Source organism: Sabethes cyaneus, chromosome 3, assembly GCF_943734655.1.
Source record: "Sabethes cyaneus chromosome 3, idSabCyanKW18_F2, whole genome shotgun sequence".
Classification (NCBI taxonomy): Eukaryota; Metazoa; Arthropoda; class Insecta; order Diptera; family Culicidae; genus Sabethes; species Sabethes cyaneus.
This window is the reverse complement of record NC_071355.1, coordinates 104624838-104639416: the sequence shown is the minus strand read 5'-3', so window position 1 is coordinate 104639416 and position 14579 is coordinate 104624838. Positions and strand designations below refer to the sequence as shown.

The following is a 14579-nucleotide window of genomic DNA, read 5'->3' as shown; positions in this document are numbered from 1 at the left end:
TGAAAAAGTGTATTTTTCCAGAATGTTTCTGGAGAAAACCCTTTAACTGATTAAAATGAAAATTTGTATACATCTTACAGTAGGTTTCGGCTGTATTTTAACTTATTTTTTTTAGAAAAAAGTTATTTGAATAGCTGATATATTACATCTCTCGGAACTCTTCTAAAATAAGGCTTATTGCGGTGGGCACGATATCTATGGACTGAATCATCGAAAATCGGAAAACCAACAATAAATCGGTGATAAAATATATTATCTATAGATTGATCGAAGGATTTAGCAATATAATAATTTTTGACGAAATGGCGGCTTGGTAAACATAAAAAATCGATTTTTGGCATAAATTTTGCTCTTAAATTGTCGATAAAATAAGAAATATAAATCGGTGGGGAAAAACCTTCGATTAATCTGTAGAATATATTATTAGAACACTTGTGTCGAAACTTGAAGTGATTCGGTTCAGCCGTTTTCGAGAAATCTTGCTCACCGACTTTGAAAACACAGTTTTGAGAAACACGCGTTCAAAGTTTCGCGTTCCTTCTTCAATCGCTCTGACCCGTCGTTACAAATATGCGTATAACTTCGTTGATCTCTAACGAATTGGCATGAAATTTTCTGTGTGCATACTTAAATATATGTACACTACGATTATGAAATAAACGGAAAATCGATTTTTCGAAAATTCTAACTGTATATAACCGCTTAAACACTTTATAGAGTAGGGTATCGGGAGGGTATTTCCAGCACGCTACTAAATTCGGCATACATTACCTTTTTTTGCTGCGCTTTCCCAAATAAAAACTACAAGGTATACAGCCCTAAGGGTTGCACGAAAGGATGACGTAGGACTTTGACAGATCATTACATCAAAGACTAATGTGAACTGCATTTCTGGTTTATAAGAATTCGTGAGTTCCATTGTTGAAGTGAATGCTTGAAAGAGAAGAGCGAAATATTGAGATTCAATTCGTCATTGAATGCAATGGTGGCTTTGAAAATACGTGGACGGGGGTTCATAATGTCCTCCTCTTTTGATATAAATGGCATAAATGTCCTTCTCTTTTGACCTAAACGGCAACAGGCACGTAAGTAAGCAGCGTCGATTCACTGTCTTTTGCTCCGAGAAGATTTTATTAGTTTATTTCACAGCTTACCGCTTGTTACATAGCAGAAACTATGGCACATACGCAAAAATTTGTATGATTGTTTTATTTGTATGAGAGGCCTTATCCACCTACCACAGGGGTGGGGGTCTCAAACCATCATAAAATAAATTCATGCCCCCTAAAACTCCCACATGCCAAATTTGGTTCCATTTGCTTGATTAGTTCTTGAGTTATGAGAAAATTTGTATTTCATTTGTATGGGAGCCTCCCCCCTCCCCTCCCTCTTAGAAGGGGAGGGGGTTTCAGTGCAACATAGAAAAAAATCTTACTTCCAAAACCGCCCACATGCCAAATTTGGTTCCTTTTGCTTGATTAGTTCTCGAGTTATGAAGAAATTTGCATATTATTTGTATGGGAGCGCCCCCCCTCCTGAAGAAGGGTGGGGCTCAATTCAAAAAATATTCTTGCCTTCTAAAACCCACACATGCCAAGTTTGGTTCCATTTGCTTGATTAGTTATGAGGAAATTTATGCTTCATTTGTATGGGAGCCCCCCTTTTATAAGGGAAAGGGGTCTCAGTGCACCATAGAAAAAAATCCAGCCTTCTGAAACCCCCACATACCAAATTTGGTTCCATTTGCTTGATTAGTTCCTGAGTTTTGAGGAAATTTGTGTTTCATTTGTATAGGGGCCCCCCCTCTTACGCTCACCTTAAAATTGCTCTTTTAGCCCTCCATAAAATTGCTGGTCATTTTATCTATCCATCGACATATAAATTGTTCAGTTTCGTTCAGTAGTTTAGTAGTTTTTAGCATTTGAAATCTTTCATGCAAACGTTACATTTCTATTTTCGTTTTCACAAAGTGCTACCCAGTCCCAGTATAGTAAACAAAGACGTAGTCCTACGTCAAAACTTTGCCGCTATATGACAATACGGAAACGAATGTAGCACTCATAAGCTTTAATGTGTTATAACTATTTTCATAAAAATGTAAGTAATTTGCTAAATTTTATTCAATAAACATCAAAACCACTGTTTTTCCACTGGCACGTAACCAGGCTGAAAAAACCAGCAGGAATCGCTTACGCGTATCCGCTCTTGATGATGGTTTGGAAAACACACAATAAGGATCACGTTCACTTATTCTAGCAACTAAGCAGCTGTGAATATGATGTCACAGAACAATTCTACTTCTTTTCATCACGGAAGAACACAAAAATTTCCCTCTGATATGAAAATATAAATCAATTTTCATTCACTAGCAATCTGCAGCATTTTGCTTTTAATTTCAGCACATGGTGCTTTATTTACACTACTACCAAGATGTGATGCAGTTGCGTCTGAAACTCTCGTGTTGACATAGCTAGTAGCTGTTGTCACTGCAAAACTAGTTATTTTTAATGAGCCGGTATCTAGGCAATACCGACCGATAGATAACGTATCGGTCTCTTTTTTGATCTGTTTTTGAAAAGCATCTAATCCCTGTGCAGGCTATTTCGGTCGGTCGGATTTAAAAAACACAGACACCACTATAGAAAATGGGCCCAATTCAGCCGCAGCGACTTCATTTCTCGTGATTATAACTCAAATTCAGTAGCGTTTCATTAAGACCAAAATACACGCCGATATTCAGTAAATATTATTCTAACAACTGGTATTAAAATCTTGTCTTCAATGAATATAGTTTCAACGAATTCCTGAATATTGTTTAGGCTACCGCTTAATGGGCTGAAAATACCCTCCCGTATCCTATGTATAAGAATACGCACGGTGAACGGTAGAGCATGAAGAATGCTAAGTGTCAGCAGAAGTGAACATCCACGAGCTGAATGGAAAAATGTGCCCTGCGCGTAAAACTGTAAAATGCGACGTAGGACTACGTGTCTTGCTGTCAAAAAATGCAAAGAACAATGTTGGCATATAGTGAAGTGCGAAAATTTTTCCAAAGAACAATTAACGAACCCAATAGTAAAAGTACAAGAACAAAGTGCAAAAATAATTACAACGGAAGAAAAGTGCAACACCAAACCAATGCTAAGACGGATTAATCTAGTCGGAGTTTCGGTCTGATATTTGGTTTCGGATAAACGAAGCAGTGAGATACGTACAACACCGCAGATGAGCCGTGATGTAACAACCAGCATCAATCTAGACAGAACTAGCAAAAACACGAAATACTTATCGACGATAAAACCGACCAACCCGAGCGAACATCAATTCACGTGAAGAAATCAACCACCAAAGCCGACTGATAAACTATATATCAGGTGAAACGAACCGAAGAGACAAAAAGCATGTTAAACAAATTTTACGTACAGATATAAGCCAGCAATAACAAGTATGATGTCAAAAGCGACTTGAGTGGTAATACATTATTGAATTGCTTTTTGTATGTATTTTACCTTTTTTTATCATAAGCTAATCATATACTAAAATATATTTCACAATGGCCTTATACATACCTATCGATGGTCTAACTATAGACACTGGCAGGCCCCTTGCTTCTTTCAATAGCATGTGTTCCGCCATAGCTTTCGTGAAAGTATAGTTATTTGGTCTGTTTCCAATTAGCGAGAAAGTGAGCTGGAAATTGAAGATAAAATTAACAAATAGATTCAATAATTCTTATTGCACCAAACTAGTAAAAAGATTGAATGCTTGTGAAAGTACTCAAACATACGCAAACAAATTGTCGCTTCTAAAATGTCCTCTCTGACTCTATACAAGCCCCAGGTGTTCCTAAGGATTGCTACCTAGGGCCATTTGTTTTCATTTTACACGTAAATGACATTTCCTTCATAATTCAGCACGCAAAAATACTTGTATAACGTATGCATTAAAAAAATTGACTTTTTTCGGATGGTGAAAAAAAACTAAGACAGCTAATTGGGTTTGATTAATTTCCCATGGAAGCTAATTATATTAGCTTACTTACAAAAGAATTCTGCAGCTCTATCAGTTGAAGTCTAACCGTGATGGCGAAAAGAACGGTACCATTGGACAACAATCAGAGCATCGAAAGAAATCCCGGTTCCGGACGACCGACCCTGAGCGCCAAGAAGCTCCAAAGGATGCTGAAAAGGAACACCGAGCGAAACGTAGCTACATCGCTGCGTGCGCTTGGCCGGGAGGTCGGGGGAACCGGCCAATCAATAAAAAAGTACCTGGCAAACATGGACATGGCAGTCCCGTCCATTGGTCTCGGAGCTGCAAGCAATGACGCAGCAGCAGCAACTGAATAAGCGACGGTGGTGATGGACGACGAGACCTATCTCGCCCTGGATGGCAACGACTGGCAGGGCACTTGGTATTTTACTTCTCCCACGAAGGAAGTGAGCTCCGAGGTGAAATCCATTTCACACACCAAGTTCCCCAAGAAAGCGCTACTGTGGCTGACAATCAGCGAGAAAAGGATGTCAAAGCCACTCGTCTTTCGCTCCGGACTGGCCGTGAACGGGGAAATTTATAGTACGAAGAGCCTGCCGGAAGTTGTTTCGTTCATCAAGAAATATCATAAGGATCTGGCGTCGGCCCACTGGTCGAAGCGATCGTTGCAGTAGATGGCGCGGCTGAATATCGAAGTCGGCAAACCCGCCCAACGGCCCCCAGCTGCGTCTCATCGAGAATTTCTAGGCAAACCTGAAGCGTAAGATCTCCCCAACTACTTTGTCGCGAAAACTGAAGAAGAATTGATAAATAAAACGAAGAAAGAACTCAAAAACATGCCTATACGCATGTTTCCGTCCGTCATGGCAAATGTTCCGGTTAACTGCCGGAAGGCCGCTCGCAAGGGCGTAGAATTTTTTTGCAAGTAAGCTAATATAATTACCTGCCAATTTGTTATACTACCTGTGTTATACTATAACAAAGGTTAAAAAATTGGTCAAAAAACACGAAATTGATCCGAGGCCCGGCACATATACCAATCGATAGGGTTCGACGATTTGAGCAATGTCTGTGTGTGTGTGTGTGTGTGTGTGTGTGTGTGTGTGTGTGTGTGTGTGTGTGTGTGTGTGTGTGTGTGTGTGTGTGTGTGTGTGTGTGTGTGTGTGTGTGCGTGTGTGTGTGCGTGTGTGTGTGTGTGTGTGCGTGTGTGTGTGCGTGCGTGTGTGTGTGTGTGTGCGTGCGTGTGTGTGTGCGTTATGAATTATGAGCAATCGTATAGAACACATTAAAATTTCCAATAATTTATAATTATCTTGGATGACAATTTATATAACTTAAATTATTTTAGCATCAAATTAGAGATTTTAACCCATTATGTCCTAGCGTATGAGATATCATACCCCGTCTTCAAAACCTGTTTACTGCTAAATTTCAATAGTTAGCATTGTTAAAATATTACTACAACAGAGATAAAACATCACTCTGATGTGTGTGAGATAATCTGTCAGTTTTTGTCATTGCATCAGTATTTGCAACAGTGCAAAGTTGTTATAAATGGCAGAAAAAAGTTGAAAAAATGACGAAAAAACTGTGTGTCCAAACGCATTAAAAAGTCTACATTTTGTGATGAAACATTACCTGAAATGTAAAATAATATTTATATGTAAAGTCCATCACAATCGATAAGAAATATGTAAACAACTTTGTAATTTGTTTGAAACTGAGCTTATGAAATATAAAACCTGCGATATGTTGGCCTTGAAACCATTCCAAATGACGTATTTGGGTTTTTCGACACATTCGAGCCATAATATAATGGATTACACAGTTTCTCTTCATTTGGTCCAAATTTAGGAATACCTGGGTCATAATGGGTTAATACTGTAAATATATCTGCAAAATTTCACAAGAATTGGTTTTGCCGGTCAAGAAATATTAACCCTCAAACACTCACTTAACTTTTGTTACGCGTTTACTCGCGCGCACAATTGTCCAAAGCCAAAAAAACGTGCGCATTATAGTTTTGACTGGAAAACTGAGTTTTAGATCTAAGCTCTACCGTCTGGTGGAATTTAAATTTTGATTACTACCCCTAAAAGTTAAATAAAAAAAATTTTTTTTTCAGTTTCAATAGGGTAGAGGATCCATATTTCGCCAGGAGCCATATTTCGCCAGTTTGATGAATCCAAATCTTTTTTTGTATATTTTTGGTCGACTTAAAAAATTATTTGACGAATTGGTAAAATTAAGGGCATATACTACCACAAATAATTATTGCCTTTCGCTTGTTATTAACTTATCATGTATTAATTACAATTTGAAAATACCATCTCATACTAAGTGTATATTTTTTTACAAAATCAAAACGAGAGGCGAAAATACTATTGGGGAAAAATGTACTCAAACTGTTTCATTATTCAATTATTCTTGACTAATATGATTCTATGTACAATATTTCAGCTAATTTTATACCGGTTTCACTTTAAACTTTGGATAATTTTGAAAAATTCACCAAAATTAAAGTGGCGAAATATGGTATCCATTTTTAGCCATGGATCCAAATTTCGCCACTTGATTTTTTTTAAAACCGTTTTCGTTGAATGGTCTCTAGTTATGTCATTTCTTTTATAAAATTGCAGAAATTAGAACAAAATCAATGAAAAAAAAGTTAGTTAACTAAATATCGAACATTTATATTGAATATTACAGTTTCCTTAACGGTACACCGTTTTAAAAGTGGATTAAGAGCAAGTGGATTTCGTGGATTGACTCCACGAAATTCCTTGCTATTCAATGCCAAAGGGACGACAAGTGAATTATTGTTGTGGAATCTTCGGGAATACAAAACACATTTTTAAAATTAAACGAAGTGTTTCAAAGGGAAATCGTGTTTCAATAAAGTGTAATTAAAGTCAGCGAAGTTTGTAACAGAAAATTTAATGGCGATTTTGTGTGATTAAAAAAGGAAGTGCTATTTGAGATTTTACAGAGTTTGCCGATCCCCGAAATTTGTAGTTTAATTGGAAATAACAAAAAGCAGAAGCTGTAATTTTGTGCGTATGCCATTCTTAACCAGAATCACTTGACACACTTTATGCTTCCCGCAAAATATAAAATAAAAACAAATTAATATTACCATTTAGTTAACATTTTTTCGAAGGATAATTAGGGGGAAGTCGGCCACTGGCAATTTCTCAAAAACAAGGAATGATAAAAATATTTGAAAAGAATGGAACAATAGTACTTAAACGGTAGTATTTTCCTATTCCTTTCAAATATTTTTATCATTCCTTGTTTTTGAGAAATCGCTTGTGTCCGGGTATAGAGGCCTGTCCGGCCATACAGGACTTCCCCTTAATACAATTTGACAATTTGACAGAAAATATTAGGAGAAAGTTATGCTTAAGTAGATTCAAGGTGCTTTGATTCTTGATATTTTTTAATTTATGAATTGTCTTAACCCCATAAGGTCTACATCATTTTTAGCATCGCAATATTCACTAAAATGGTACTTTTAAAAACTTTTATATCTTTCAATATTTTTTCACCAAATTTGGGGGATTTCCTGAAAATCTTTTCTATTTTCATAATATCTATAGATAATGGCCATATGTCCGGAATTATTCCGGATTCCGTGTTTTTTTTTTGTATGCCAGAAGGGCATTGGGTTAAAAGGCCACTGCGACAGTTTGACCTTAGAGGGGTTAATGCAAAAGAAAATATTTGTAATTCTTTTTAATTGTTTGAATAAAATGCAGTCGCTTTACTTAGAGTTTCCTAAGGCCTATATGATACAATTGCTATCTGACTAGAATTTCGATTCGCATATATTTACCGGAGACAGAGAAAATTAAGTTACTTTATGAGTGAATTTTAGTCAATATGTAAAAATATTTCTACTATTTTGGTGCTTTTCATTAGTTTATTTGTGGTTTTATTGGTATTTTATTGGTTTTCAAAAACGTTTCATGAACAATCACTTGAAAACGAAGCAAAATCTATTTACCAACTAGATTTATTAAGAATATAGAGTATTCATTTATACATTTGCAGCTATTTGAATCGGGTTTTTCTGAAGTGGCGAAATTTGGGTCCAGAGGCTGGCGAAATTTGGCAACCGGGTGGCGAGATTTGGGCTCAGAATACACATTTAAATAATCAATATAACGAGAAAAATACACAATTTAGTATGAATATGATGATTGAATCAGCAAAAGAAATGTCAGAAGTATAATTTTTTCATGTTATGAAATATCTGAGCTTATAGAACCTTGTTCTGTTTCGTTTCATGTAAATTTTTTGGATAAAGGTTGCGAAATATGGATCCGTCACCCTATAACACATTGATGTGTTCTGCGTGTCCTGTGTTCTAAGTTTTAGAGCATTATTATATTATTACAAGAAATTTTGCTGAAGACAGTAACCTTCTATCTCTGCAGCGAAGATAGAAAAATCTTATTTATTGTATAGGGTAAACGCACCATTAGTGGTGGTAGTACCAGTAGTGGTGGAAACTCGAATTATTCCATTATTTTTGCAGATTTTGGTACAAGTTTGATATTTATCAAATAATACTGTTACTGGTGGTTCGATACTTATCAAACTTGTACCAAAATCTGCAAAAACAAAGGAATAATTCAAGTTTCCACCACTACTGGTATCAAGTATTAGGTATCAGCATCTTTGGCTCGAGCAGCACGTTCCTCACAATCATGTGGAAGATTTGTGCCTTGCCCATCTTGCCCGTGTCATCATTTACCTGATGAGGACGGGAAGGAAAACAGGAGGAATAGGAAGGGGTGGATGAGGAAAACCACTACTGGTACTACCACCACTAATGGTGCGTCTACCCTATGAATTTGTAAAATCAGGTTTTCTATTTTTGCTCTTTTTGTAATTGTTATATGACTTTTTCATGTACTACAAAATTGTACAAATAGTAAAAATACACAACTTTGCTGAATATAGTATACCTCTATGGTTGCTTGTTTAGGAACTGTAGAACTTTGATCATAAAAATACCCTAATTTTGACTCTGAATTACTCGACTACCAGCAGACGGATACATTTTAAACACTTTACATTTGCTGATAGTTTTGCTGCATGCAGACACCATTTTTTCATATGAAGAAACAAGAGAAAATTCCAGTTGGGGCCAAATTCTGGTACACCTCACATAGATAGAATTACGCATGCCCCAGGTATTCAAAACCCCATATCTCCCTAACTACAAGTATTGTTTTTTCTAGTTGAGTGATTCTTATGTAGAATTTCTTGGCGAACATTTTAAGCATATTCAATTGAAAATAAAATTGGGGGTGTTTTGGGATATTCGCATTTTTCGTTTTAACTTGCAAAAAAATGTATGATGGTGACAAATTAAATAAAAACTGGTAACATCATTCGGTTGCGCGGCCATAAACCCATAGAAAAAGTATATTGGCATGTCTTCACATCAAACTGTTTCAGAGATATTTAAATCAGAAAATCTGTAAAAAAGGAAGTAGCGCCACTGCTATGGGGATAGATCAATCGGCATAAAACTTTGGGAAATTGGTTGTGGGGTCGGAATGAACAATTATGCCAACTTTGGTTAAAATCGATGATGTACGGAGTATCCGCCGCTCTCGGACAAGCGACATGGTCCTTGAACTCAAAAAGAATGCCACTGAAAAGGGTTCTGCTTAAAAAGTGCTGGCAGAAAAGGTCCTTGGCGATAGCGAACAGATCCGCACACTAACGTCCGAGATGATTCTCCAGCTTAAAAACTTGGACGAAATCACTCAAGTGGGCGAACTAGCACGAGCTCTCAAGGAGAAATGTAACGTTGTGGTGACTACCGAGGCAGTTCGTCTGCGCAAGGGACCGGCGGGAACCCAGATAGCAACTATAAGACTGGTAGACGAAAATGCAGCCCTGAACGTGCCTAAGCTGAAGGTGGGATGGTCAGTATGCCCATGAGTGTGTTCCAGCAGCCGGAGGCCTGCTTCCGGTGCTTTGAGAGAGTGCACAGGTCCTGGAGCTGTAAGGGGCCAGACCGAAGTCACTTTTGTAGAAGATGTGGCGATACGGGCCAAATAGCGAGGGACTGTACTGTGCCACCCAAGTGCCTGATATGTACCGGCCAACGGGACGCTAAGCACACAACAGGAGGCCCGGAGTGCCCGGCAGGCACGTCGTCGACTAAAACACGGGCGTAGTGCAGGAAACGCAACTAAACTTGAATCACTGCTATGCGGCCCAGCGGCCTTTGTACCAAGCAGTTACTTACTTACTTACTTACTTCCTTAGGTGGCTTGCCGTCCTAAGACAAAGCCTGTTGAACAAAATTTCTCCATGTAACTCGGATGAGGGCTAACGCTCTCCAATTCCTCGGACACCGAGTATTCTCCGCCAGATCTCGCTCCACCTGGTCTAACCATCTTGCTCGCTGCGCATCTTGCCTGGTCGTCTTGTTCCTACCGGATTTGAGGCGAACACCATCTTTGCAGGGTAGTTGTCCGGCATTCTTGCAACATGCCCTGCCCATCGCATCCGTCCAGCTTTAGCTACCTTCTGGATACTGGGTTCGCCATAGAGCTGTGCGAGTTCATGGTTCATCCTCCGCCTCCATACTCCGTTCTCCTGTACGCCGCCGAAGATCGTTCTTAGCACTCGTCGTTCGAAAACTCCGAGCACTCGCAGGTCCTCCTCGAGCATTGTCCATGTTTCATGCCCGTAGAGAACAACCGGTCTAATAAGCGTTTTGTACAGGGTGCACTTTGTACGGGGACTTAGTCTGCTCGACCGCAATTGCTTGTGGAGCCCATAGTAAGCACGACTTCCGCTGATAATACGCCTCCGAATCTCACGGCTGGTATCATTGTCCGCCGTTACCAGTGAGCCAAGGTAGACAAATTCATCGACTACCTCAAACTCATCGCCGTCGATCAATTACTACTGCCCAAGCGGTGTCGTTCGGTCTCGGTTCCGCAGGCCAGCATGTACTTTGTTTTAGACGTATTTACCTTTAACGCAATCTTTTCTGCTTCGCGCTTTAGTCTGGTGTACTGTTCAGCCACCGCCACAGATGTTCTGCCGATAATATCCATGTCATCGGCAAAGCAGACGAATTGACTAGATTTGTTGAATATCGTGCCCCGCGTGTTGATATCCGCTCGGTTCATAACACCTTGTAGCGCTATGTTGAACAGCAGGCATGAAAGACCATCACCTTGACGAAGCCCTCTGTGTGATTCGAATGAACTTGACAATCCACCCGAAATCCGAACACAGCACTGTGTACCATCCATCGTAGATTTAATCAGTTTGATGAGCTTCCTGGGGAAGCTGTTCTCGTCCATGATTTTCCATAGCTCTTTCCGGTCGATGGTATCATATGCGGCTTTGAAGTCAACGAATAAATGATGCGTGGGAACTCTGTATTCACGGCCCTTTTGGAGGATTTGCCGCAGTGTAAATATTTGATCCGTTGTAGACCGACCTTCGACGAAGCCGGCTTGATACGTTCCCACAAATCTATTCGCAATTGGTGATAGACGGCGGAAAATGATTTGGGACAGCACTTTATAAGCGGCATTGAGAACGGTGATCGCTCGATAGTTCTCACAGTCCAACTTGTCGCCCTTTTTGTAGATCGGGCAGATAACCCCATCTTTCCACTCCTCCGGTAGCTGTTCGGATCCCAAATTCTAACAATTAGTGGGTGCAGACAAACGGCCAGCTTTTCTGGTCCCATTTTAATAAGCTCCGCTCCGTGCCATCTTTTCCAGCTAACTTGTTCTTTAGCTGCATGATGGCCTCCTTAACTTCGCCTATCGTTGGGGCTGGCACCTCTTCCAAGCAGTTACTGAGTCGTTTACGGACATTGCAATCATCTCGGACCCATACCGCATTCCTGCCGGAAACGGTAACTGGGTGTCGGATAGGTCCGGGACGGCGGCTATATGGACGACAAGCAGGTTCCCGGTTCAAGAGGTTGTGTCAACTGCAGACGAGGGATTTGTGGTTGCCAAAGTGGGTGGAGTGTTTTACTGCAGCTGTTAAGCTACGCGTCTACGGATGGTAGACCGAGTATCAGTTGTGCTGACTGGTTTAAGGGCGTTGGTTGTAGTGGGCGACTTTAACGCTTGGGCGGTAGAGTGAGGAAGTCGTCGCACGAACCATTCTGCTTGAAGCTCTGGCAAAGCTCAACGTAGATCTGGCCAACGTCGGCACCACAAGTACCTTCAGTAGGAACGGTGCGGAGTCTATAATCGACGTGACATTCGGCAGTCCTGGTCTGATAGGAGACTGGAGGGTAGACAATGGCTACACTCACAGTGACCATTAGGCGGTCCGCTATGGTGCCGGTCAGATAACGAGGCGGCAGGCGGCGGGTAGAGCCAGCACTCCAACCACCCGTGGATGGAAGACATCATACTTCGATTCCGAAGTATTTGTAGAAGCGATCCGAAGAGAGTGCGGTGATCGCGATATGCCCGATCCGAACGCTGATCATTTGGTTGAGGTACTGTCGCGAGCGTGTGACGCCACCATGCCTAGGAAAAGCCGACCTAGGTATGGTAGGTAACCAGTTTACTGGTGGACAGAAGAAATTGCAAAACTCCGCGGAGCCCGCTTTCGTGCAAGGAGAAAAGAGCTCGTTCGGACGAGGGCAGGGCAGAATGTCGAGTAGCACTAGTTGCAGCACTTAAGCGCTTAAGAGTGGGATAAAAGCTAGTAAGCGAGCCTGCTTTGAAAGGTTATGTGCTAGAGGCCAATGCGAACCCGTGGGGTGATGCCTACAGGGTCGTAATGGCAGAGACCAAGGGCGTGATGGCGCCCGCAGAGCGATCGGCAAAGACGCTGGAGCGGATCATCGAGGGCCTCTTTCCGCGCCACGAGCCAACGCTCTGGCCTCAGGCCGATGAGTCGTGCCACGGCCGATGTTCCAGTATCTCAGATCATAGCGTAGGTCGGCCTCCATGCCGAACATCCAATGTAACGTAGGCGACGGCGGCTCACAGGTCGGGGAGAATGCGACGGTTACGAACGAGGAACTCATTGAGATCGCTAAATCCCTAAAGGTGAGCAAGGCATCGGGGCCAGACGGAATCCTGAATATGGCCATCAAGGCGGCTATTCTAGAGGCTCCCGAATTATTCGGGGCAGTAATGAGTAAATGCCAGGAAGCTGGTCACTTTCCGGACAGATGGAAGCGACAGAACCTGGTCCTATTGCTGAAGCAGGGAAAACGTCCGAGTGTCCCCTCGTCATATAGGCCGATCTGTCTGCTCGATACTGCCGGCAAGGTGCTGGAGAGGGTTATCCTTAACAGACTCGTACAGTACACTGAGGGTGCAAACGGTCTGTCAAGGAACCAATTCGGCTTCCGAAAAGGCAAATCTACGGTGGATGCTATCTTGTCTGTCACTAAGACAGCCGAGGTGGCGATCCAGCGCAAGAGGACAGGTATCCGCTATTGCACATTTGTTACGCTCGACGTGAGAAATGCGTTTAATAGCGCTAGCTGGGACTCCATAGCCAACTCACTTTGGAACGTCCAAGTGCCGGTGCCGCTGTACAGGATTCTGGAAAATTATTTCCTGAATCGTGTGCTATGCTACAACACGGAGGAGGGTCAAAAGTGCTGTTCAATCACCGCAGGGGTTCCGCAAGGTTCCATACTGGGCCCGGTGTTGTGGAACGTCATGTATGACGAGGTGTTGAGCCTAATCTAGCCAAGTTGGAAAGTACCTATCGTCTCATGTGCTTCAGAGAGGGGAGAGCGTATCGCACAGTTTCACATGACGCAATCTGCGTCTTAGCGGGTATGATGCCTGTTGGCATCATCATCAGCGAGGACGTAGAGTGCTTCAACCAACGTGGAACTAGAGGCATACGGAGTATCACAAGATCGGCCTCGATGACCACTTGGCAGCGGGCATCGTCTAATTCCAGAAAAGGCCGGTGGAAACATCGACTTATTTTTTGTTTTTACTGGTACTGACTTTATCGCGGTCAAACGCAAAACTTCTTTTTTGATATTCGCCATCATTACGAACCATTTTGCGGAACACCAATTCTCGGTTGTCCATAACGCGGAATATAGAGTTTCGCAGAACACCATATCGCAAAAAAACCTTACGCGGGATGTACCATTTCACGGAAAATCTTTCCGTAGAAAGTACCATTTCGCAGGGGTGACCCAACTGAAGGAAAGTAATAGAGGTCAGTAGATCTAGGAAAATAAATAAACCTAGATAGAGGTGATCTCTACGGGGGACTGCCCCCCGCAGTGGACGGCGCTGCCGACGGCAGGTCGCCGGCAACACTCGCGGCCTATGGCCGTCTCGCGCTGAACTATCTAATGTTACTATTGATAGTTTTTGGTGGTCTTGTTATTGATTAATGTTTTATGAGTCTAAAATTTCTCGAGTTTGAGTAGTTTTTGAGTTACGCAAAACTTTCTGTTTTATTTGTATGAGTCCTTATCCCCCTACCACAGGTGTAAGGGGTCTTAAACCATCATCTCAACCCCTTACCTTACTCCTAAAAAGGTAAGGGGTCCTAATTCATTATAGAAAAAATTCATGCCTCCAAAA

General features: G+C 41.4%; 1 protein-coding gene across 1 annotated transcript in view; it reads right to left on the bottom strand.

The window, feature by feature from the left end:
• LOC128739137 (putative fatty acyl-CoA reductase CG5065) overlaps positions 1-14579 on the bottom strand; it is a 105821-nt gene that overhangs the window by 15618 nt on the left and 75624 nt on the right. The window contains exon 7 of the mRNA XM_053834533.1: positions 3570-3690. Within this exon, the coding sequence (XP_053690508.1) occupies positions 3570-3690 (121 nt within the window). The remainder of the gene's footprint in view (positions 1-3569; positions 3691-14579) is intronic.